This window comes from Rhamphochromis sp. 'chilingali', assembly GCF_963969265.1.
Source record: "Rhamphochromis sp. 'chilingali' genome assembly, chromosome: 17".
NCBI classification, from domain to species: domain Eukaryota; kingdom Metazoa; phylum Chordata; class Actinopteri; order Cichliformes; family Cichlidae; genus Rhamphochromis; species Rhamphochromis sp. 'chilingali'.
In genome coordinates, this window is record NC_137944.1 from 11,721,005 (window position 1) to 11,745,985 (window position 24,981).

The 24,981-nt window shown below is 41.9% G+C and overlaps 1 protein-coding gene across 5 annotated transcripts in view; it reads left to right on the plus strand.

Moving 5' to 3' along the window:
• The first annotated feature begins 746 nt into the window (after positions 1-746).
• Positions 747-24,981, plus strand: part of fhod3a (formin homology 2 domain containing 3a) — a 68,724-nt gene continuing 44,489 nt past the window's right edge. For all 5 annotated transcript variants that reach the window (XM_080862609.1, XM_080862611.1, XM_080862610.1 and 2 more), the window contains exons 1-3: positions 747-1,198; positions 7,702-7,811; positions 13,085-13,152. In XM_080862609.1, the coding sequence (XP_080718735.1) occupies positions 1,034-1,198; positions 7,702-7,811; positions 13,085-13,152 (343 nt within the window). In that variant the 5' untranslated portion in view covers positions 747-1,033. The remainder of the gene's footprint in view (positions 1,199-7,701; positions 7,812-13,084; positions 13,153-24,981) is intronic.

Genomic DNA, 24,981 nt, shown 5'->3' on the forward strand with positions numbered 1-24,981 from the left:
AACTGAAGTATTTCTCAAGAGGCTGATTACCATTTAAATGATGAATAACCTTGTAGTTGTAAGTCCACATAGGGGTTAATAACGCAGCTCCAATGTCAAATTGTTAATAAATCAAATAAACAAATAAAAATGAGACTAGTCTGGATTTTATTCATCCATTTTTAAAATCATTTCTCCAGTTTACGGCCATGAGGTGCTGTAATCGGTAGGCAACGGTCGCCAACCTGAGGAGAAGAAAGGAGAGCTGCGGTAGCTGTTTGTCTATTGCAGGTGTCAAGACGTCTTCACTTGCAATTCTGCGTTTGGCCAAAAGAGGTCACAATTGACCTGAATTGTTTTCTAACCTCAAACTCCATCAAACACACTTTTCACTGTAGATGCCTGTATAGTTTCATTTGATACATTATTCAATAAAGGTGTCACAGTATTGAAATAAAGTAAAGTAAACTCTCATTAAGGAGGAAATTACATTCATTCTTATATGTATTTATATATGTACTTCTCTGTATTCAGCCGGTGGTTTGCTTCGTCTGTAATGTTTCTAAGGTCTTCTGGGTCATGCATTAATATTTCAATATTTGCATTGGTCTACATAAACGTACCACAGGATTAGTGTCGTTCCTCTTCAGATAGAAAGCCACAGCTAAGTCGGAGACAGTGATCTGAGGAGGGGGAGGAGGGTGAGATGAGGCTGAGGGGAAAATAGACACCGGAGGGGTGGGGGTGGATTTACTGGGACTCAGACAGCAGACCGGCTGTCCCAAGCTGCGCTGATCCTTCACTCTCCGGCACCGAGCTGAAGTCCGCCTGCAGACACCTGCCTCTCCGAGAATAACACGGCGGCAGCAGGAGGAGGCTCAGGGAGCAGAACCAAAGCGAGGACCGCTCTGTGCCATCCACTCCGTCCTGCGGGAGGACAGGCTGCTGCGCTGCTTGGAGACCGCGGTTTGTTGTCGTTACCAGGAGAGAAAGCTGCTCCGCTTCTGATTAAGCCGGGCTGCCCTCACAGAGGAACCACTTGCATGGATGCACCATGGCCACGTTCGTCTGCAGGGTTCAGTTTTTAGATGATACCGATCCTTTCAACAGCACCAACTTTCCAGAGCCGACCAGACCCCCCCTGTACTCCTTCAGAGAGGATATCCCCCTCATCAACCAGCTCGCAGGAGTCCACCGGCTCCTCAAAGCTCCGCACAAGGTAGGATTAACAGGGTAGTAAACAAGTCATGCTGCACACAAAGCTAGGAGATGACTCTGGACTTAGAGACAACTAACAATGTCACTGAGGAGCTATTTATTTAGTTATTTATTTTAATGTTTTGACTCAAACACACTTATAGATGAACATGCGTACTCCATTCAGTTTACGCATGCTGGTTTTATGCTCAAGCCTCTTGTAAGTAAACTTCCAGAGCCACCATCCACCAGAGGCTATTTAAAGAACACATGGAAGCACAACTCGCTGGGTTTGAAATAAAGTGTTCGCCTTGAAGCGCGGAGCTTCCTGAAGAAGGGGACTTCACTTCACATTGATTAACAGGGGCGTTTCCGGAATTTTAAAAATTGGGGTGGCATAGGGTACCAAAAACAAGAGGAGGGGAAAACATTGTGTTTGATTACAAATGAATACAGTGGGGGTTTTTTAAAGGAGAAAATTTGGCACAATTTAGTTATTTGGAATCACAATTATGCTTAATAGTTAAATTACATCCAAAGTTAACTTATGCAGAATAGGCCTTTTCAGAATCATATATATCACATTATGACATCATAATGATTCACTGATTACATGTAAGTGTCTGTCCCATTATTTACTGATCAATAATATACTGCTGAGTAGATACAAGTACATTAAAACTGTCGTGGTCCTTTTTGTTTAGAAACTATCAGTTATTTTCGGTTATCTTTGAAAGTTTGTTTTCTGCATTATGTTTGTTTTTTAAATTTCTGGTCTTTGTTTCTTTCCCTCATTTCCATCATGTCTGCCCTCACCACCTGTGTCTCCCATCCCAGTCAACCTCTCTGGGCACATTTAGTCTTTACGCTTCTCTTTTTCCTGCGTATACTGAGCAGCACCTTTAGCTCATTTGCAATTTTCAGTGAATATGCTTTTTTAAGTTCTGTTTTTTCAGACTGCGGGCTCACTCGTGGTTCCTAGAAAATAAAAGTAGAATGGGAGGGAAGGCTCTCCCTCATTTCATTAGGCTTAAAACTTCCTTTTTGATAAAGCATATAGATAGGGCTGGATCAGATGACCCTGAATCCTCCCTTAGTTACGCTGCCATAGATATAAGCTGCTCGGAGCTTCCCATGATGCACTCTGTTTCTTAGTCACACCCCTTTTTTCATTCACTTTGTGTTTATACACAATTTGCATAAAATCATTAGTTGTTATCACTCTGACTCTCTTCCACAGCGTGTTTTGTCCTGTTTTCCTTCCATCACCTCCAACCGGTCACACCCCTCCCTGAGCCGGGCTCTGCCATTGGTTTCTTCCTGTTAAAAGGGAGTTTTTCCTTTCCACTGTTGCTCAAAGCCTTGCTAATAGGGGGTAATTTAATTGTCATGGTTTTCACTTTATCATTGTAGGGTCTTTACTTTACAACATCAAACACCTCAAGGCTGAATTGAAGTAGCTATACCTGCTTCTCACTGGTGGGGTCTTCAGTTTCAACTGCAAAACCTGAGAAAAAGTGTGTTTCAGCAAAGTACCTAAGTAAATTACATTCCATCACAGGTCCTATTATGGCATCCTGCCTCACACCAACTTCTCTAAATGCCCCTGATGACTCGTAAATGTGGGCACTCTGACACTAAAGTGCCACAGAGGAAGGCTTTGGATCTCCACCAGCTTGAGGAAATCTCTAAAATGGAACTTCTCTGCTGAGAAGTCTACGCACAAACGGACACCCCACCTCCCTGAAGTCCCAAATACACTGAATAAAGCTTCCCACTGTATTTTTTGCTCTCTGCTTTGCATGCGGCAGTGACAGGTGGCTGCACAGAGGCATTAGTTCAGCCAGATTTATCCCGAGGTGCCTCATTCACCTACATGCGATGGGACACGGTGGGTGTGACGGAGAAGAAGAGATACCATTTTCAGTCAATTTCAGTGTTTAAGCAACCCCCCCACCAAAAAAAGAAGGAAAAAGCAACGCATTCCTTACAGACAAGGTTGACTCAGACACACAAACACACCCACAGAGGCTGCACAAGTGCAGCAGATGTGACCTTGTTTTTTATGATTTATGTGGCTGCTACACAGTTAAAGCTGAAAGTGTAGATTAAACAGAGTTGAAAACAAAAAAACAAAAACTGGCACAGTCTGGAAAAAATGGGGAGTTTTAACTGCTGGCACACAGACCTGAGAGCAAAGCAGCAGAAGCGGTTTTCCGAACCAGACGATCTTTAGCTGCCCCCATCTTTAAAAACCGCGAAACAAATGAAAAATGGCCCACGGCACAGCAAAGCTTATGATTACAACCTATAGTCGGACAGATGGCACAGCCTGCATTTGTGTTTGCAATTTCGCTCGCATCACCAGGAAGGCTGTGCGCAATGGCAAATGGATATTGCACTTAGATTATAGGGATGAATTTGAGTGGTTGCAAATTTGCCCGTCAGACCGTCCAGATCTAAAACTTGGTGCTTATAATGCTCGAGTGTTATTATATAATTGGAAAATGTCAAAAGCGCTCAGTTGTTTCTGACAGTTCTCTTTGCTTTCTCAGTTAGTCTTTGTTTAAACAGCCTTTCCCTGATTTTTGTTTTAACCTCCTGTGCTCTCCTCTAAGGGGAAGAAAAAAAAGCCTGCTGTGTTATTATGCTGTGATGATGGTAGAGCTCTGTGCACGGCTGGCTGGGCTGCATGTAAAGTATAGGTCACTTGTCCCAGAATTCCTGCGGCCGGGGCCTGGATCCCTGCGACACTTTGTTCTCCTCACTTTGGGTGCCGCGGTTTTCCTGACCTCTTCCTCCATCTCTTCCTCCACCTCTATGGCCGTGCAGCAGTTCGTACTCTCAAACACACAAACACAGACACACAAGGTTAGAACCTCTTGCCAAAGCTAAATTAGTGTATTGCTGGTTTGGTGTGCACGGGGATGTGTCACTTTGTCCCAGCTGCTAAACAGAAGTTTGGATTCTGGCAGCAGAGATCATCACTGACCTCTTCCTGCTTTAAAGGAAGTCAACTTAAAGTGGATGATAAAGGCAGTCTAAAGGCTAGATTGTAGACATTCCCAACTTAATTTAGGCAATGAGACAAAAAAAATTATAAAAATAATATATCAGATATTCAGGTCGCTATCAGTCGACCAGCTACAGCTTCTGCCACAAACAAGCTCAGACTTCACAGCTCGACTTTTATTCCACTACCAAAAGGTTCCCAGTAAAGCAGCATTGGAGGTTTAATGGCCGACGCTGAACACGCCCTCCCCCTCGCTCTTCAAAGAGCCTCTGAGGCTTTGATTTTGATGCAAGAAAAAAGTTTTTTTTAAAGAAAGTTGTCTTGTAAGTTATGTAAGAGTGTTGTTAAATGCGATCACCACCACCAGACCCGGTGTTGTTTTAACATGGAAGTAATTACACCTCCTCCCCCCCACTCCCTCTACTCTCCCCTATTTTCTCCTGCTTTGCTCTTGAGGGAGAATTTGATTAAAACGAGCGCGAAGTATATACAAGCCAATAAGTGTTGCTCTAGCAAGTCCCCAGAGACTTGACTTGTGAAGAGCCTGCGGTTCCTCTTTGGAGCCACCGCTGCTCTCGGCCTCATGCAGCGTGATGTGTTGTGTTATTACTACGTGTTTTAGAAAAAAGAGACATCATTTGGACGACCAAGCTTACTCCTCGCTGCTGAAGCAGTGTTAGTGTGCTTGTGTGGAGGTAAAGGAGGGCAGCGTGGGTCAGACAGCGTGCCTGGGATGTTGCTGAAAAGAAAATAAATGCTGATAATGGCAGCAGATTAGACACAAGAAATGTTTTGTTGTTTTGTTTTAGTCCCTCCATGAAAAACCAGGCCACTGGGACAAAGGGTGATTAACCCCACCCTCACCTGCCCACTGTCTCCACCCCCTCTCTTTCGGTTTGAGATTTACCAAATCTCACGTGCATGAAAAGTGTGAAGGACAGTAGCATCGCGCTTGACTTTAACAGCTGGGGAAACTATTTATGGAGCGCAGAGATTACCTTTAAAGTGTTTGCATTTCCTTTTCAGCTGGTTAACATTTTGAGCCACGGTGGCAGCCTCACAGGTTTTGAGGGATCACAGTGTGGTCTGGTGTGTTTGCTTCAAAGACAATGTATCCCTGTGAGGTTTCTGATCCCCTGACTTTTTCCACTGTGAGGACGACATCTGTGCTTTTCAGTGAAATGTCTTAACAGCCTCAGGATGGATGGAAATAACATAGGGCATGCAAACATGACACCCATTTTTGGATGATATTCTGATTTTTCACCATCTTTCCTGTGCAATATTGCAAATGTTGGTATCGATCCAAAACCAAGTGAATAAATAAATACCAACATTGATACTTTAAACCTATACAGGGAGTATATTTAGGGGAGCACAATAAATCACTGATTTTTTACTGTTCATAATAATTATTCAATCGAAAAAAAACATACCTTTCAGCTAGTTATGTGTTTTTTGATTTTTTTTTCATACCTGGAATCTAAATGTACCTGTCTAAAAGTTTATTTATATTTTTTTTCATTTCCAAAAAAATTACCTTTACATTTTTTTAACACAGTTCAGTGGGCTAGAATAGAAGGATAGAAGCAAAGTATCGACCCAATACCAACACCAGCGTTGGTATTAAACATTTCCACACAGTGGTTAAACTCTGTCAAAGTAATGCATTGTTTGCTAAGTAGCACGTTACCATGCCAACCTATTGTTAGCATGGTGCCTGTGCTAGAGTTAACTTTTTTTTAAACTTTGAAGAAACAGTATGTGCTTCTGTCATGGACAGTATAAAACAGGGACATAGCCACCATGATATCAGTCCCTGGTTTTGGATTTTGTTAGCATTAGCACTGTTTTCCACCACCGGATGAAAGGGTGGATGAGAGGGTAGAGTGGGCAAACTGTTTCTTTGTACATCGCACAACAAGCCTTAATATAAGTTACGTATTCTGTTTGAAAATCCTCCAAGAGGGACCAACAGCCTGCACGCAGTGAAGAACTCCAACCCAGTGCCTTGGAGTGCTGGATGAGGCCAGGCAGGCTCTGGCACACTTGTCAATCAATGTGGCCACGCCCCTAACTCAAATATCCAGATAGATGAGAAAAAAAACCCCAAAAAATGCAGAATTGTCATGAAGGGGGAAACTATCCGTAGAATACTATTATAAATATTTTATCACATGAGTGTACTTGCTTTGGGAGGCAGCCTTGAATGGCCATTAGAGGAACTGCAGCGTTTGGCACTTCCACACTGATGTCATCCTTCAGCCTTAGAAGGTTTGACACAGATGATTCATTGTGTCCTTATCAACTGTCATGTTTCTGGGATTACCTAAATAATGCTAACCTGCTGCTTCTTAGGTTCCCCTTTCCAATACTTCAGCTCAGGCAGTGCTGCCTGCCCCCATAGACACACCCACTCTTGAGCTCCAGTGTTCATGCTGCCTCAGAGGAGAGTAAATATAGCAAGGTTATATTTATGCTGTGAGTCCATGCGACAGTCCGTCTCTCTGTTTAGGATTGAAAGGGAGGAATGGACAGAAAGCAGCAGCAGGTCTTGTGATCGGTGGTCAGAAATTGTCGTCACACAGCCTGAATGGATTGTCCGGGTGGGTGGGTGTGGATTTGGCAGCACACCAGAGGCCAATCTAAGTTAAACCCACTGATGCCACCGAGCTGCTACATACCAATGCGCGACTCTGATCTCATTCACTTATTCGTACTTCAGCAGCTTCAGGAAGCAGTTGCAAAAACAGAGCCGATTGTTGCGAGCTAATGACGTAAGTTGCTTTTTAAGAGTTGTCTCTGGGACGGATGCTCCCACCTGCTATCGACCCGTGACCGTACTCATAAACATTGGTGCCAGTGGCGGGTTGATATATTACTGTGCACCTGGTCGCAAACTCAGCTGGGTTTCTTCTTACACAGCACAGGGGGTCAGTTCTGACAAAGGCCCCTCTGCAGTGTTACCTTAGATCATGCAAATGCATGAAGGCGAGGTGGATGAGAAGTGAAAAAACTCAGAAAGTCATCAATCGCCAGCGCGAAAACTTGGACATGTGCAAGGCTGTGCTCGCTCAACGAACATATAGAGCCGAGCTGAGAGTTATATTTTTCACAGCTAGTATTTAATGCAATAAAATGTGCCGTTCCGTCGCTGTGTTCCACTCTGGTTTTGGTTTCATGTTCTGCGGCCTTTATTACGAGTTAACTCCCTTAACAGCTTTTTAATGCAGAAAGCAGAGGCACCCTGGAAATGCTTCTCACCCCTTCACAGACCACTGTGTGCACTTGTGTTCAAACCCCTGCCCCATAAACTGGCTTTATTTTACAGGCTCAAAGTGTTGTTCTTTCTTGTTTTATTTTTTTAAAGGGGGTGTGAATCATGGATATACATAGTAAAGGGACGCTAGACAAAGGAAGCCCAATGGGTCATCCCTGTGTGCAGAGTGACACGTTTGTTGTATTTCCTTTATTACTTTAACTTTGTATATTTTGTTTCTGCCATCCCGTAGCTTGATGACTGTGCACTTCAGCTGTCCCACAATGGAACCTATCTGGATCTGGAGTCCTCGCTGGCTGAGCAAAGGGACGAGCTGGAGGGCTTTCAGCAGGACGACACAGGGTGAGAGTGACTCATGTACCCTTTATACCAAACAGTCTCTCTCTCTTCACCACTCGAAAATATCTAAAGCAGCGAGACCCCCGCGCCCTCTCCCCCCTCATACACGTACACATATTTTCTGAGTTTCTTCATTCTTATAAAATGGGGAGAATCACAAGCTGTTGGATATGGATTTCTTGGAAGCGCAAGTTCATGGAAAGTATGAAGCACTCTGGAAAGCAGGACACGTGTGCCCTCCCTTCCACAGCAACAGCTATTCTCCCATTGTATGATTAATATTCTCGTCTTCTTTGTGACAGTATTTCACAGTTTACAGCTTGAATGTAGAGACGACGGTGTGATGACTTTGTAAAAGGGCTTTGAAACCTCTATCAAACCTCCTGGCTGTATTGACATCTCAGTAAATCAGGATTAGGATTACACCCAGAAAATGGAATATTTAATATGTTAATCACCTTAGATTATGTGCTTTGGCTATTGTTCAAAACTCATAAACTCGTATGTGGCTCATTAGTGTTGACAAGCATATGATTTCCATTATAGTGAATGTTACTTCAGTCCCTGGTGAACCTGATTTTCTTTTTATTCCTTAAACTGTGTTAGCGTGTCACTTAGGCTACAGCAACCCTACCCTGGATCTGTTGTAAATCCCATAACATGTAATTTTCCTGCCACTCTAGCATCTCTCCGCCTATTCCTCTGAATGGTATTGTTTTAGGTCATGTAAGTGTGCTAATTTTTATATTGCAAATGGAAACAGTTTTCTTCTCTGATAGGTGGCCAGTGTCTGCAATTAAAAACTGTGAGAAAACCTCAGGGCCTGAGGCTAGCATATTAGCACCAGCAACTAAGGTTCAACGTCGGATACATTTGTATAGGATTCAAGTTACAACCAAAACCTGAATTTGAGTCCAACATTATTATGCAATCCTGTCTTTGTGGCTTCCAGCTACACACGCTGTTCAACTTCTCATTAATCAGCCCATTTAGACAAGTAGAGATGGTCAACGTGACCTGCTGAAATGAAAACTGAGCTTTAGAATGGGGATGAAGAAGATTTAAGTGACTTTGAGTAGAACGGCCAAACTGCTTTGAGTTGATATGAAGGCAAAAGTAACTCAAAAAAACGTAAACGGTGACTATATTTTGTTAATATCAATTAATAGAGCTAGTTAAATTGGAAAATCCTGAAATTAGGTAATAGAACAAATTAAAGTTAGGAATGCTGTCAATGCTATACCATTATTGTAGCATGATTACTCCACGTTCGCTGGCTCACTGGTAACCGTTGGGGGCTTTCAAGTGTCTGTTGTGGTCAGATTTCCCTACTCTCTCACTAACAGAAGTGATTATGTGGGAGTTATTACGTCAATCTGTTGCCAGATAAGCTCTAAATTGGTTTAAGAAAGGGCTAGCAAAGAAAACAAAGTATTTCAAGAACTGATACGTTTGTCCTAGCTCTTCCTCCTGGTTATTTTGTTAGGACAAAGTCATTTGTGGCACCCAAGAAGGTGCAGAACCAGACCAAACAGGACCACCACGAATAAATTTCCCGTTATGCCAGAGTTGGGGATTGATCAGGACACTTTAGCACACAGGATATGTGGTCAAAAGCTCCCCAGACCACCTCGGGAAGTGGTTTGAACAATTGCAATGTGTCTTGGTGGTCTCGTCTTTATACTTGCCTTTAGCGCTGTTCATTTGTGATCTGATTGCCCAAGACTCATCTAAAAAAACGAGTATAAACAGTTGCTTAGCTGATCAGTCCTTGTAACTTTAGCTAATTAGCTGTAACACAAACGGGCAAACATTGGCTCAAAGCCGTTTATACACAAAGAGCTCTGACCGCCACACGGAGAAGGCAGCTGTTAAGCAGCAGCACATGTGTGTGACAATGTACGTTTGTGTAGGTATGTCAGTCTGTTTAGGACTGGGGGCGGCTGCCTGATAAGTGATGGCAGACCCCAGAGCCTTGTTAGTCTCTGTGTTTATTATAAGTGGTTGTTTCCATGTGCATATCTATCTATTTGTTTTCAAATGTGTGTATCTTTCTTGTGCGCTCGGTAAGCCATATGACAGATGACAGATAGGCGAAGAAAGGCTCGTTTGTGTTGAGGAACTGGATTGGACAGTTCTGTCAGTCATTCTATCAAACTGTGGCTTTAACCGAGGTCATAATGAGCTGACAGTAAGAAATGAATCATGCGTTTTTGGTTTGGGTTTGACCTCGTCTTGGCAAAATGTCACAAAGGGTGAGGATGAATTCTTTCTAAATTCATTCTGCACAATGAAAGCTGTCTATATAGTGTTATAAAAGACTAAATTAATCCCAACCAATGTCAGAACGTACCTTTAACATGTGCTTTAATAGGCTCAGTGATGCGTTAACGTATTTTTCTGTCATACTAAGTATATACTGTTACATTGCTGAATGAGTTTCAAATAATGAGGTCAGTACATGCAAATGATATCTGTGAGCAAAAAGGTCAATCTTCAGACAGCTGTATGATGTCAATGAGGGTTGATACCCCTAATATGGTCATCTTAGGCAAGAAGCCCTGCCCACTTCTTGTTCAAACCTTCTGTTTGTGAGGGGCAGCCAATCAGAATAAACTTGGCTAAGTTGCATTTGATCCAACGTTGAACATTACTTGCATTAAGGCCCAGCATGGGATAAAAAAGTGCAATTATGAATCACAGAAAACTCCTGCAGTAGAATTCAAGAGCTGTAAGCATAATGATAACACAATGGTTCCCTTTAACAGCATCTGGGAAATAAAAACTTTAAGCAGTGGATATCAGGATTGACTAGATGGATCCATTTAAAATAGTTATCAGCCACAACCTCTATAATCCCACAATAACAGTTTTAATTTATAAATAACCATAAAGTCTGCTGGTCACACACATACAATATCTTTTATAGAATAATGAGAAAAGGGTTTTTTTCCCTGTAGTTTTTACTAAATAACTGATCCAGAAAACGGAAACTTCTCTATCACTAAAAATATCTGCAGGTTTCTAAAGAGCACATTGGTGTTAGCTGAATTTATGCTTCCACACATCAAACACAGTGTTGTGATTGCAGCTATGGCAGGACAGTGCTCTCCACAGCTTACAGTAAACAAAGCCCTCGGGTGACAATAATTGCTCTGCTTCCACTGGAAGTCACTGTAGATGGCTGTAGCTTGTGATGCAAAGGAATCTCCCTTTGAACCCTTTACGCCTGACTTCAACATATCATACTTATGTCAATCACAGGCATCCACTGTGTATAAAAGAAGGATGTACAGTTAGGCCCATAACTTTTGCTTCTGTTCTAACTGTAGCTTCCATGAGTCTGAAAAGGCAATATAGAAGTGCCTTAAATCTACATTCTTCTAACATCCAACAGGGGGCGAGTTCCCTGGTTGCAAAGATAGGCGGTATAAAAAGTGGACATGGTTGCCATGACATCAAATGTTGGTCTGTGAAGTCGCAAGATGAATGTTTTAGATGTTGTCATCTTGCTGTTTTGAAACATTAGCTCATTGGCTAACGTCTCATTAATCACAAATCATTAGCCAATGACTGCACCCTGGATGATATTTCTGAAACGTATTATGGCCGAGATTTACATAAAAGACATAAATGAGTGACTGAGCCCATGAACTCATTGGGAAATAAGAAAGTCCCACCATGAGTATTGCCCACTGGTGGCCATGAAGAAGAAGGCAGGTTCAACACACTTTGCGTTGCTTTGCGTTTTCCAGATCCTGAAGCTGTTTATGTCCAATTTGTGTATTGTGTGTGGTTGCAAAAAGACCTCAGACGTTACAAGTGTAGCTTATTCACTTATTTACCTGTGCGTACAAGACGCAGCTGGTTGTGGTGTCTGAAGGTGACTGTGGTCAAGAATCTTGAAGTTTCTGCTTTTGCTGCCTGTGTGTAGCAGCAGCCCCAAAGTGGCCCACGGTACTGTGATGTCCCTAATACTTATCCAAAGGTGTTTTATTTCAATCGAAATCTGTAAAAAAAAAAAAAGTAAAAAACTAAAATTGGAACTGTATCTATTGTTTCAACTGCATAAAATGAAAATAATATGCTAACTAGGTATAAAGCTAACTAGGTATAAAATTAAGGACCGATTGTTTATGAAGCATTAGTTTCTCTTTGGTGATTTGGTCTTTGTTTGGTAAAATCTAGTTATAAAAGTGTTGCCAGTTAGATTTTTCAATGTAAAAAGGGTGGATGTAATAAGCTAAAGCTACAGGCTACACCTTTTCAGTCAATATTTTGCAGTCACTCCATTTCTTTCAACTCCATGATGATTTTTTTATTGCCACATTTTTTCCCCAGAAGACCATTAATGACCCAAAAAAGGAGCCTCATTTATTCTGGACTATCTCAATGCCCCAATGAAACTGGAAGTCCAGAAAGTGGAAGCTTCTGACAGAGAACCTCTGGAAACTGCCTTCACCATCTCGACCGTCTTGTTTATGGCAACTTGATGTTAAAGCTCAATCAACAAAATTAATGATGGGAATACTTTAGAGTGGGCCTACTTTGTGACTGACAAGTCAGTATATAGTTAAACTGTGTGCCCACACCACTATGTGTTTCATGCTAGCCTAACTTTCCTCCCACAGTTCAGTTGCTTTGACTGCCATTCTTACACAACAGACTACCAGAAAAGAAAGAAAAATGAATTTGTGTTTGTTCGCATCTCAAAGATTGTGTTAACATTTTGCTCTATTTCCTAGCAAATCTGATAACATTGTAATAGAAGGATTAGAGGCCAGGTGCTCTCTTGTTTGACTGTTTTTTCCTAAGAGCATGTTATGCATAATTCCAGCGGTAAATGCTATCAGAGTCATGCTTTCCCTGCGTGGGCTGGATGGTATCAGTTTGTTAGTGATTGAAGTCGCTGATTAGTTCCTAGCGATTAGGACGTAAGGGTATAACAGATAGCGTAACATAATATTGTACTTTATCTTGACATTTGTATGCCTTCCCACTGAAAATAGGGTTTCCATGAGTGTTTGCTCATGGGAACGATGCCACGCGGAGGTGCGCACTTGTGAAAATGCCTGTTATGTCTGCTGCCGTTCTGCTGTCTGAAAAGAATCAGATGTGTATCAATATGGGGGTATAAATGTAATGCACGCCCACGTTTGTGTGCATCAGTCTCATCATGTCAGCTGTTTTTGGCTATGATAGAAGAGACAAAACTTAGACAATTTAGTTTTGACTCAAATTTAATTCTCTTGTTTCCTCCCTCCAATGTCTCTCAGGTCCAGAGGGAAGAAGCACAGCGTTATTTTACGGACCCAGCTGACAGTCCGCGTCCACGCCTGCATTGGTGAGTACTGTGCCACATGTTTGTAACACATTTCTCCCTGGAAACACACATGCACATGCCGTCAGATGCACCAGCGAGCCTAAGAGCACATTGTAACCCCCCTTTAAATGGCCGTCCCAGGGTTTTCCAAGTGGTACACTTCAAACCCGAAACCGCCCACTTGGAAGCTGGATTGACTGGTGTGTGTGAAACTTCTCTAAATTTAACGTGGCAATTTCATGTTTTTGCCACATCTTTTGACACACTGAGAAAAAAACCATTGCCGCGTGTGAGCCTTTTTGCAGAGAAGCTTCTGGTTTCTGGTGAAGCCGTCACAGTGTGATGCTCCTGACTCATCTTTGCTATACGGGGAGAAAAACAACAGGGAGAGAGGTGTGACTTTCACTTTATGTGAGAGGGTGGAAAAAAGATAACAGCAGTAAAGTTCAAGTATTTAGTGATAAGTCTGAAGAGAAAGTTCTAATATTAATAATAATGGATTGGATTTATATAGCGCTTTTCAAGGCACCCAAAGCGCTTTACAATTCCACTATTCATTTACTCTCGCATTCACACACTGGTGGAGGCAGCTACAGTTGTAGCCACAGCCGTTTATGAGATTAAACGCAAAGGAGGGGCATGAGAGGAGAGTAAGCACAGGGACAACTCTGTGGCAGAGGCAGCTAAGATGAGCCTACAAACCTGGATCTTCTGTGTTGCTGACAAGGACCGTGCACATAATTTATGTTAGATCTTGAGAGCTAACTTGTTTAATGCTACCAGGTCATTATTTGAATCTCTTGAGAACTATTGAATGGATTTCAGCGTAATTTTTTATGAACATGAATTCCGCTGACGATCACTTGTGATTAGGGTCTCAAACAGAAGACAACAGCTTTTTTGACAGTGTTAAATTTCTGCTTAGTCATCCATCTGTAGACATTGATAGATCTGGGTGTAGCTACACACCTGCTAACTGAGGTATTGTGGAGTTACACCTAACAGGCTGTTTCTGGCCTATTTTTCAGTTTTCCTGCTCATCAGATCAACACTTCTTGAGTTCAGGCTTTTAAACAATCACCTTATAAATGTTACAAATCTTGGTACTGTAGCTCAAGTACCAAACAACTCACGGACCGGTACCCGCCTGTGGCCCGGGGGTTGAGGACCGCTGTTATAAGAAACTTATAAGGCAGCAAGAGAGTATAGAGATGAATAATGTGCAATTTCCTAGTCAGTAGTTTGTACCCTATCAGTGTCTTTTCTGTCCACAGCAGTGGAGAACTCTTGGGATTGTGTTTTTTCCTTTCACTTGGCTGAGGCACTGCACTGAAACACTTTAGCGCTGTGGTTACGTTTTGTTAGGGAAAACCCTCCATTAAAATTATCCCACTCTATCATGCTTTCTCTCCCCGGGGTGTGTCCTTCTTCACCCATTTCCTCCATGACTTTTTCCTACTTGGTCAACACTCTTCATGCCAGTGATAGCAGAGCTAATTCTGGATCCTAGAATCAAGACCGGCCGAGATGTTAATGAGGTGAAAGGTCAGTCTAAGCAGTGCTTAGGAAGGGTACAAAAAATATAGTTCTTGTATATATGGGGCATTTTTTTTGCTGTCTTAAAAATAGTTTAAAAAAAGTATTCTGAAATGGACCTGTTAGAGATTTGGCTGCATTTGATCACCTTTTATAGTGATTAGATTGTAATTAGATGAAGTTTTCTTTTTGCAAACGGCAGTTTTCATCCTCCCACTTTCCCTTAAACCACTTCCTTTCAGTAGATTATGATGGATGTATAGTTGCTGTCCTCTAAAGAAAGTTTTAGGCTCGAGGGCTGTTGGAAACAGACGGGCTCATTCTGAAAGGGATGAGGACTGACCCGGATCTGCAGCCATCTGCTGCAAACATATAAACTGCTGTTTGCTTACAGATGTAAAACTGCTACAGTGTTTTTCTTCATCCTCTGATGGGCCTGAGTGAATGCACTGAGGATTGATGTAAGCTAAATCTTTCTCTCACACCCATGACCATGTAATACACACACCCACACATCCAGCCGTTATGAGGGATCTTCCCATGGTTTGGAGAAAAAACAGCGCCGGGCTATATTTATTTGTCCCTTTACGCATAAAATGAAAAACAGCTTCTTATTAGAAAAAGTTGCATCGCCATCATCAACGCAGAGACATTTTCTTTTGAAGGGCATCGCTTATTTTTATCCAGTGCCAACGTGCGATGATAGAGTTTGTTTACTATGCTGACCGCAATCCAGATTTCAGTTAGCACGGCACAGATGCAGGGCAACGACTAAATCTGCACGGGACTTGATATTTGGAAGTGGCAGTGTGTAATTCTGCCGCATTAAACAGACATGCAAGCAGATAGCTTAAGCGTGTCACAGCAGTCTATTCACTTTAAAGATCTGCTGTCCACCCCCCATCACTCAGTGTCGCTTCAGCTGTCCACTCATCCACCCGTTTAACGTTCTCTAATCTTTCTAGGCCTTAACCTTCAAATCCTCCGAGTGGTGGACAGCAAACTGTCCGCTAAATGAAAAATCACGTTGCATTCAAGGATGAAATGAAATGTTTGTGACTGAAAAGCTGTGCGTTTATTATGATTAAAATGCATGAAATGCTCCATTTCTTACAGATTTTCCTAATCTTACTGGTCTCGTGACCTTCTAGGTTCAATTAGCAAAGATCTAAACATCATTGTATTGAGGCTAAATGTTGGATACATCTCCTTCAGTCATCCAGTGATCTTCTTTCAAGATTGCAGGGATTAGAAACGTTTGAATGACTAAGAGAAACGCAGCATTCTTGGGCATTTCTTGGCTTTTCTGCAGATAGATTGAATTACATGCAGGCGTTCCGGTTGGGATTAAAGCAGCTCTACGGTGGGAGTTTGTGTGAGTCAGAGTGTGATTATGTTTGTGAGTTAATGAATTTTTCCCTGGTACATGAACAGAAACACACACTGACATGGTCAGCAAGGCCATGACTTTGACTGCTGGTGAAGGCACTCTGTCTGCGCTCGAGAGGCCCTTGTGGCATTTTAATGATCCAGGTCTTCTGAACGTCTCCAGCCTGAACCCCGCTGGGAAATCAGGCTGTTTTGTTCATTTTTTATGCATTGTGGGTGTCCTCACTGTCCTCAGCTTCAGGTTAAGAAGTTGTGGCCCGAACCTCATTATTTATACTTTCAACTGCTGCACTGTCTCTTTCAGTTGTTCTTTTAACTTTTAATATCTGCTTGTGCAGACTTCCACCTACACTCACATCCCTTCTATCGGTCCATCACGCGGCCTGCCCAGAACCCTTTGTTTAAGGGTTAATTTTAGCTGCCTCTGTCACAGTCGAAGAGTTGTTGTGGATCGTGGCTGATGAGTACAGAGCGGCGGTTCTGGGGTGGGGGTGAAGTTGAGGTGTTATCTTTAGAAAGTGTTGACAGCACAGAAACACGTGAGGGAGGCAGCACAGTGGAGCCTCTTTGCACTAAATGTGAGAGTTAAAGGAAGCAAAGGGGTTGATTGATGGAGATCAGGGAGAACTGGGGGTATTAAAAGTTTAGAGGTAGGAAGGGAAAGGATGATGTGAAGTTTACCTCTTGTTGTACTTCTGATGGATTTTTCTGACTGCAGGAATTTAAAGCCAGTCAATCTGTAAATCCACTCTTTGTAAAAAATCGTACCAGGCTGCAAACCTGTTTATTTCTCCTGTTAAAGTTGGAAATTTTAATATTAGAATTATTGGTGATTGACTCGCTTTTTGAACTAGCCCCTAGTGGCAATTCAAGGAACTGCAGTTTTTGGCGGTTTCCCGTTTCCCGTGCAGAAACATAGACAGTAAGATGGACGTAGTTGCTGTCATGTAACTCATCAGTTTCTAGGGATGAGTGTTTTCACCGTGGTCATCTTGATGTTTTTAAACCAGATGTTACTAATAAAGGATGGATATGATTGTGAAATCAATATTCCGAGTGGCTAAGAACTGGTCAGTCACAAGCCAGTGAGCATACCGTAGATAATACTCCTTTCAGACGCTTAGAATGATCAAAATTCACAATATGGATTTAATTTTGTTCTCTGAATAACATGAATCAAGCGATGAGTCCATGAAGCCATCAGGAAAGTGTCCACTAAGTGCAGACTCAAGGCAGTTTTGCATTGGTGGCTTCACCAAACCTGGAAGCTACTAGAGGCGGGAATCACCCCACGATACGATATTATCACAATACTTGTACAATACAGTATACTTCAGTTTTTAACATTTTGTGATATGCTAAGTATTGCAAATAACATATATTGCATTTTGTCGTCTTTCTTTCACTATGTTCTCAAACTCTGATTTATCCAGTAAGATAACATTCTCGCACCTTAGTTTTGTTTTTTGGGGTTTTTTTTGCTGAATGAGATGGTCAAACCTGCCAACACTGTCACTGAACTCCTGCCATAAGACAGTCTGCTATTAAATACACTCACAATGCAATCGGCTTGCAGCCAGTTGAGTCGAGTTCCCTCATGTTGTGCTCATTGACAAAGAGTAATCAAGACCGATGGCAACATGTTGCCGATCTGTCTAATTTAAAAATTAGCAATTATTTGCAGACTTTTCTGATCATCTCTCTGAGAGTGATTGCAGTCAGTCCAAGTCAGACTGCAACTGTTTGCAGAAAGGTTGCCTCCTTTTAGATGCCCTGTGTAATCGCCTTACAGTCAAAAGTGATTGTGCATGTGCAATAATAAGCTAAGTGCGACGTTGGTTTTTCAGCTGAGCTGATTTAATGTAAGTTTGCTCGGCTAATGTTATCTTAGGATGTTGGTGCAGAAGATTAGCCATTTTGTAGTATTCCCAGAATATATTTGCAGCTGATCAAACACACAAACCCACACATGTGCAATGAGACTAAGTGCAATTGTCTTTTTCTGACAAAGTTGTATTTTTACTCAGTCGTATATAGCATTTGAATTCTATTTTATCCTATTGTATATATTATTGTATTGTATATAGTATTTTATTTTATTCTATTCTGTACAGTTGTGTACAGTATCTTATTCTTATTCTATTCCAGTGTTCTCTAATTTTTGCTATATAGCTTTGCACTGTCCACTTTCTGCTGTAACAAAACAAATTTCCCACGTGTGGGACTAATAAAGGTTATCTTATCTTATTTGATGTATTTAATTTTTTAAAAAAATGGATGTTTAGTGCCCAGTATCGATACAATATTGCCAAGAAAAATATTACAATACTATCCTTTATCGATGCCCCACCTCTGAAAGCTACATCCTTCTTTTTACGCTGTCTATGAGCAGAACCTTCCAACTCCCAGGGCTCTGGACCTGAGCTTGAGGAAGTAAATGGTTTTAGATTCCCAAAGCTTTTGTTTCCCATGCGGCCTCATTTCCCAGCCTCTCCTCAAGTCAAAGGATATGCAGTAATTCAAGTGATCAAAAACAGCGAGGGTATGTTCTCTGACAGGTAAAGCTCCCTGTAATGAGTGGTACAGCAGGTGAAACAAAAGAGTCGGAGTGCAGAACAAAAGGCCTTGCATGTGTTTTGGACCCTTTTCAATCCCTTAGCACTGAGCTCTGGAATTTAGCCCTTTAAAAAAATTGGCTTGGATTTCTGCGCGCCAATTATCTGTCTCTAATCACCCCCCATCGTATTGTCAAGAAGAGGTGGAGGCCAGAGGTTAGGGTGGAGGGAAGTTTAACTCGCTTTGATTTTCGCGGGTTCTACTGTTACATAACAAACTAGCAACTCGTTGAAAACTTGAAGATTGTGTCTGTATCTGTCTTATCTTCGGCTCACTGCAGGATTCACACATCAGAATCTTCATTTCAGTTTCAGTTTTATAATTTGATCCTGCCTTTACTGAATAAAACAGGGCCCTATGCAAAAAACAACAAGAAAAAAACAAACAAACGAGGGTTTACTACAGATATTTTAAGGATTTCATGGCATCAGTGAGAGTTAGAGAAATTACAATCTTTTTAAGCTTGCCAACAGGGTGGTCTTGAGTGATAAATGAGTAGTCGCTACTTAGGCTAGATTTCCTGACAGGACCTCTGTTCACTCTGGCTATAAGATGCTATATAAAAAGAAATGACTACAGCTGGTTCTGACAACGATTTACTTCATTGGTGTCCCCCTGCTGTGGGAGATAAGGCCGGGTAATGGCATGGTGTGGCATGGAGATAATGCTTGCTAATGGGTAAGCTGGGAGGGGGTATTGCTGCAGGACATCTGTGACTGAGCAGTCAAGCTGTTGGCATGGTGCCCTCTAATAACTGTGCTACCCTACTTTTTAATCCACCGTCCATTTGTCCCCTGTTGATGTTTCCCACCATATCTTGAATTATATTATTCAAAAAGACTCAGCTGCAGTTGTTTAACCTCAACATTTCTTACTTTTCCTGGGTTGCATTGTTTTTCCTCTGAATCTATATTTACTCAGCTCAGCTCCATATAATCTTCATGCTTCATTGTTCTGATAGACACCTGTGGCTTTGGCTCAAGAAGTTGTGCACTATCCTCCTGCTAACTTCTGAGTCAACAAAGATATTTCGCTATGCTTATGAACTGTGTGCAAAGGGTTAGACAAGTTTAGTCCTGCCGCTCAGTCTGCTTCATCTATGCACAACCAGAGCACCTTCTGTGAAAATGTATGTTTATGTGTCCATTTTTTTTTCTGCACCACCACCACCTAAAATCAGCACTTCTGCATTCCAAATACAGAACACTGTGCTCTTATTTTAATGTGTGTTTCACAGAGAGAAGGAAGGAATGAAATTTAAAAAAAATCAAAAAAAAAAAATCACTCAAATAGTTTCCCCTCTACCCTCACCAGCAGCTGAGACCCTGAGGAGAGCCCACATGAGTCATGCTTTAGTTACTGCTGTTAGAGATGGAGAGATGTGCAGATGAGGCATTAGCGATGGAGGTGTAGTGGTGAAAAACTTTCCAGCAGTGGCTGCTGTAGAAAAGCCACCAGCATTTATCTTTTCTGTAGTCGTTCTCTTCTCCTGCTGCACTAATGCTGTTTGACTTTATTTACACTTCAGTAGTAGATTATGTTGCATCTATTGCTAAAATTGGAACCTCTGGAAAAAGCACATGTGCAGGCAATGAAGGAGAATCCAGTTTGAAGGGATTAAATGTTTATAGTTGCATTGGTGCCAGATTTTCCAGCTTGCGGTGCACTTATGGAAATGTTCAAATTGATGATAATGAAAAAGAGCTTGCTAGCTAGCCTTTTAGAGAGAGGGAAGGTGCGAGTTTAATGACAAAGAGATTCGCATTTATGATTTTTGGTGGTTAATGTTGGTTTCTGGAAAGAATTGCAAGGCTTTATCTTGTCGATGTTTCCAACTTGTGGCTTAGGCAACCCTAAAGCAACCCTTTGGCAACTACTGTACAGGTCACTTGGGGAAACTGCGCATTTGCCAACCAGTTGGTAAGTGGTTAGGGACAAGTGGTTGAGGACGGGTCTCCAGTCCAGTCTCACTGGCAACTACAGGCCTACAGGGAAAATGTACATTCCCCAAACAGCTGGCGAATGATTACTGAAGGTTGCTGGCTGTAAAATGTATTGCTAAAGCCTAGTCCCAGTCATGCATCCCAAGAGAGCGGTCAGTGACCTCCTGACAACCACAGGTTGCTAGGGAAAAATGTGTGTTCTCTCACTGGTTGGTGGGTTGTTGCAGGAGGGTGCTGGCAGTCGCTGGGTGAAACCGAATCTGAAGAGCTGCAATAGCAGGTCGCTGCTCTGCAACAGCACTGTTTTTATGAATGCTCGGACCAGGTGACAGCCATCAACCTCCAGTCCGCCAACTAGTCAGGGAATTACTAATTTCCCTAGCAACCAGAGGTTGCCAGAGGGGTTAACAATAGGTCTCTTGGCCTGTTTGACAACAGCTACAGTGTATTGTTGTCTCTTTATTAGAATACAGCTGTGTCTCATGTGGTAGAGCACGCTGTCTACCAGTCAGGTCAGTCTAAAGGTTTATCCTCTAATTCGTGTGTCGAAGTGCCCTTGGGCAATATCACATCCATCATAAACGCGCTGTATCTGTTTGTGTGTGTTTTGGGTGAACATGACTTGCAATAGAAAGCGCTGTTGGTGCTCAACTGAACAGAAATGGGCCATATTAGTACCAGACCATTTACAGTTTATAATTTAACATTTGGATGCAGTTTCATTTGACCTCACTGTTAAGTTTGAACTTACATCAGAGTATATTTTCATTTTTAAAGTGCGTTTCCCTCACAGTAAGGTCTTAAATGTATTTTGCAGAGGCAATGAAAAGTCCTTAAACTCTTAGGTTTTACTTGCTTATTCCTTCTCTCTAGCTTTAAGCCATCCGCTGAACATACAGGGAAGCTAGGTATTCATAGCTTTTATGGTTTTTCTGTGTAATCTGGTCTTGCTTTCCAGCTGTGTGTCTCCTTATTGATCCGCTGATGTGGTGTGGTGTGTGTTATAACGCTGTGTTTTCTGTGGATGTGGCAGGGTTTTCCCTACGCTCCAGTCATGCTGACAAACATTAGAAGGCCAACTGTTGCGCTGTGGCACAACATACTGCTTTTTGGGGTTAGCTCTCCAAAACCTCTGTGGGCTTAATGGAAGAAAGTAAGAAATATATATTGACATAGAGTATGTGTGTGTGGCTGTATGCTCTTGTGAGTGTTATGTCTGGACTTGTTCGTATATGCACCCAAGTGTGCCGGCAAAAAGCTCTGGCTGGTCTGTTTTAATCATTTTGAAGGTATTACATAATGCAATAAAACATTACAATTACCCCGAGCTAAACATCCAGAATCAGGAGAATCTGCGGGCTTGGGATCTTATCCAGCCGTAGGGTTTCAGAGATGATGGGTTTAGGGGATGTGTGGAAAGAGACGGGGCGAGGGATGATTTCCAGGGAAATGGTAAAGCACTTAGGGAAAGAAACACAAGGGAAAAACAAAGCAAGGAGGAAATGCACCTGCCAGACAGAGCTGAAGCAGCGAGCCAGGATCTCTGAACGTCACAGCTCAACGGTTTGCTGACTTACAGGTGAAGAAGAGTAAAGCCAATATGGCACTGTTTTCTAGATTTAGTATATATTGTGGCTTTCTTGTTCAATAATGTGAACCTGCGTTGGAGTTAACAAAGGCTGAGAATTTCTGGCTGCTGTGCAACTTTTTTATGTTTTAAAACTTTATAATTGCCAATGACAATTTCTAAGTGTCTAAGATTAAGTAAAATCCAAATTCCCCTGCCTTTGCAAGCAACAACCCTGATCAGTGGTTGCAAATAGGTGCTATAGTGATTGCTTTGATTGATAGCAGGTTCCCGCAAGCTAAGCTTAGCCAGTTAGCTGCTACCTTGGGTATTAAGCAATTTATTTATTTTAGCAGATGACCTAAGGTTAGCTAACATTAGCTAGAAGAATGACAGCTGAAAAAGTCCTTTGACCATTGTTGGTGAAAATAGCCAACATCAGCAGGTCACCTGATTCATGGAGGTTTCAGCGCACTCACTTCTGAGTATTAGCTAGCACTAGCTGCCTGTTAACATTTATGAACTACAATATTATGTACCAAATACTGTATTGTGTAGAGAAGCTCAGCTATTCACGCAAACTTAGTTACTAGTTAGTAACTAGTTAGTAAGTAACTAACCATATTGAGGTTATCTGTTGGTTATACTGGGCTTCTTTAATAGAGTGACTGGATTTGGCTGGACTGCTTCTAATATGATTTGAGTTCATGTTAGTTACTTCTATAAAGCCAACACAGAGAAATTCTGTAACACTGCTTCAGGTACACAAACTCTTTCCTTCTCAGAATTACACACAGGCACACACCATTAGCAGCCACTAGTACTCATACAGTGGGTCATGAGAACAAGAGGGGAAATAGTTTCAGGAAGATGTGATTGTGCTTATACACCACATTGGCATCTCTATTAGGGACACACAAAGGGAAACACAATATGCACATACACATAAGGGAGGCGTAATAACAAGCAATAGCGTGATGAGTCAGAGCAAGATTTCAACCAGCTAATCCACTCAGCGAGCAGGACTCTTCCTCCAATATCCTCTCTGTTTACTCATCCTCACTGCTGTTAGACTTTTGCTGGATTCACCCTCTGTGTTTAACGTGCTCACACTCTCTGCATCTGTTTTCCCTTTTCCTTTGATGTCTGCTGTCCATGCTCTTTTTGTCTACTGTCCATATATATATATATATATATATATATATATATATATATTTTTTTTTTTTTATATATATATATATACGTCTGTTTCCAAGAACATTTGTTGAGAAGTAATTTTTCAAAGCCAGCAAAAGAGTTTTGCAGCCATTTGAACCTCCTTTAAAGAATCATGTGTTGGCTTTTTTGGAACAGTGTCACTTGGCACTATATGACCATCAGCACTCACTGTGAACTAACAACAAAACTGAATACGCAGCTCTGCAAAACCTAGTTTCTTTGCTCTTTGCCTTAATTATGACACGCATTGTCACTGCACATGCCCAGTGAATCCAGTCACTTGCAGCGATGTCGTCATGGAGCGTGAGAATGCGTAAGTCACAATGACAAAGGGTGGGGGAAGTGCAAGGGAAAACACTGGGCACTTGTTTCACGTGTGCACATTTGCATGTGGGCCCGGACACCAGAGTATTTCCCACAACCAGCTGTTGTGTCTGACTGCACACCAGAGAAAAAGACATATTACACTTCATATGAAAGCATTATTACAGACCAACTCATCAGCAGTTAAACAGCAATGCTTTGTAAAAGAAAAAATGTAAAGAAGTTGATGAAACCGGATTGTTTGGTGTAGCAGAAGTGTATTTATGAAAAATATGTGGTTAATTAGGAGAAAACATCACACTTACAAAGCACTATGACAAGGATGCTCACAAACTGTATATTAAAGATGGGCCTAGCTTATGAACCAGTGTGGAAGACCCTTAAACCTGTTTTTTTTCTGTTACGGTCAGAAATCAGCAAAATCTTATTGGAAAATTAGCCCACGTATGACTTTATCAGCTCCTTCGCTATTTCTAGACCTCGCTGGATACAATGTAACATTCATTTTGTAAATTATTGTCCCATTAGAGACAAAAAGGATAATCAGACAGGGTAATGCACCCCTTATTTGTCTCATCCAGTTTCAAAACATTACAATAAATTGCTCAGCTCAAGGTTTCAGGGCTTCACTCACCAACAAACATCACTGTGACTGCATCCATCTTTTATATACAGTCTGTTAGCTACTGCTCTGGTAACACAGGGCGCCTGTAGGAGACGCTGGCTATATTTCTGTTTGTGTTGTGAGGGACTATTTATGTGTGAGTGTTTGGACTAATTCAGAGGTGCCAGGGGCATGTGAAGGGCACAGGGCACAGTGTGGTCTTGCAGTGCAGTGTGTGGGGACTGAATGCCTTTGTGAGCATGCATATTTTTAGTTGTTCGAATGTGTTTATGTGCTCATGAGTTCCTTCACTGAAGACATCTGCTTTTGAGCTTCTTTCACAGCTGATAGCCTTCATCACGGTTCAAGGTTGTAGTATGTAGCTCTTTTACGGCACAGATATTTAAGCACGTCGTTTACTACAAAGTTCTGTGTTTGCTGTTGTATGATCACGAATGGTTTCTCTGGGGACGAATTTATGGGAATTGTATTAAACTGCACATGCTGTTTATATGTGTTTTCCTTTCATTCCCTCTCAAACACAAACCCATAGCCAGGGCCTATGAGTTCTCTATCTGTACCATCAGCAGCCTCCAGTGCTTGTACTGCAGGCCAAGACCAACAGACAAAAAATAGACAGTCGCAAAATAACC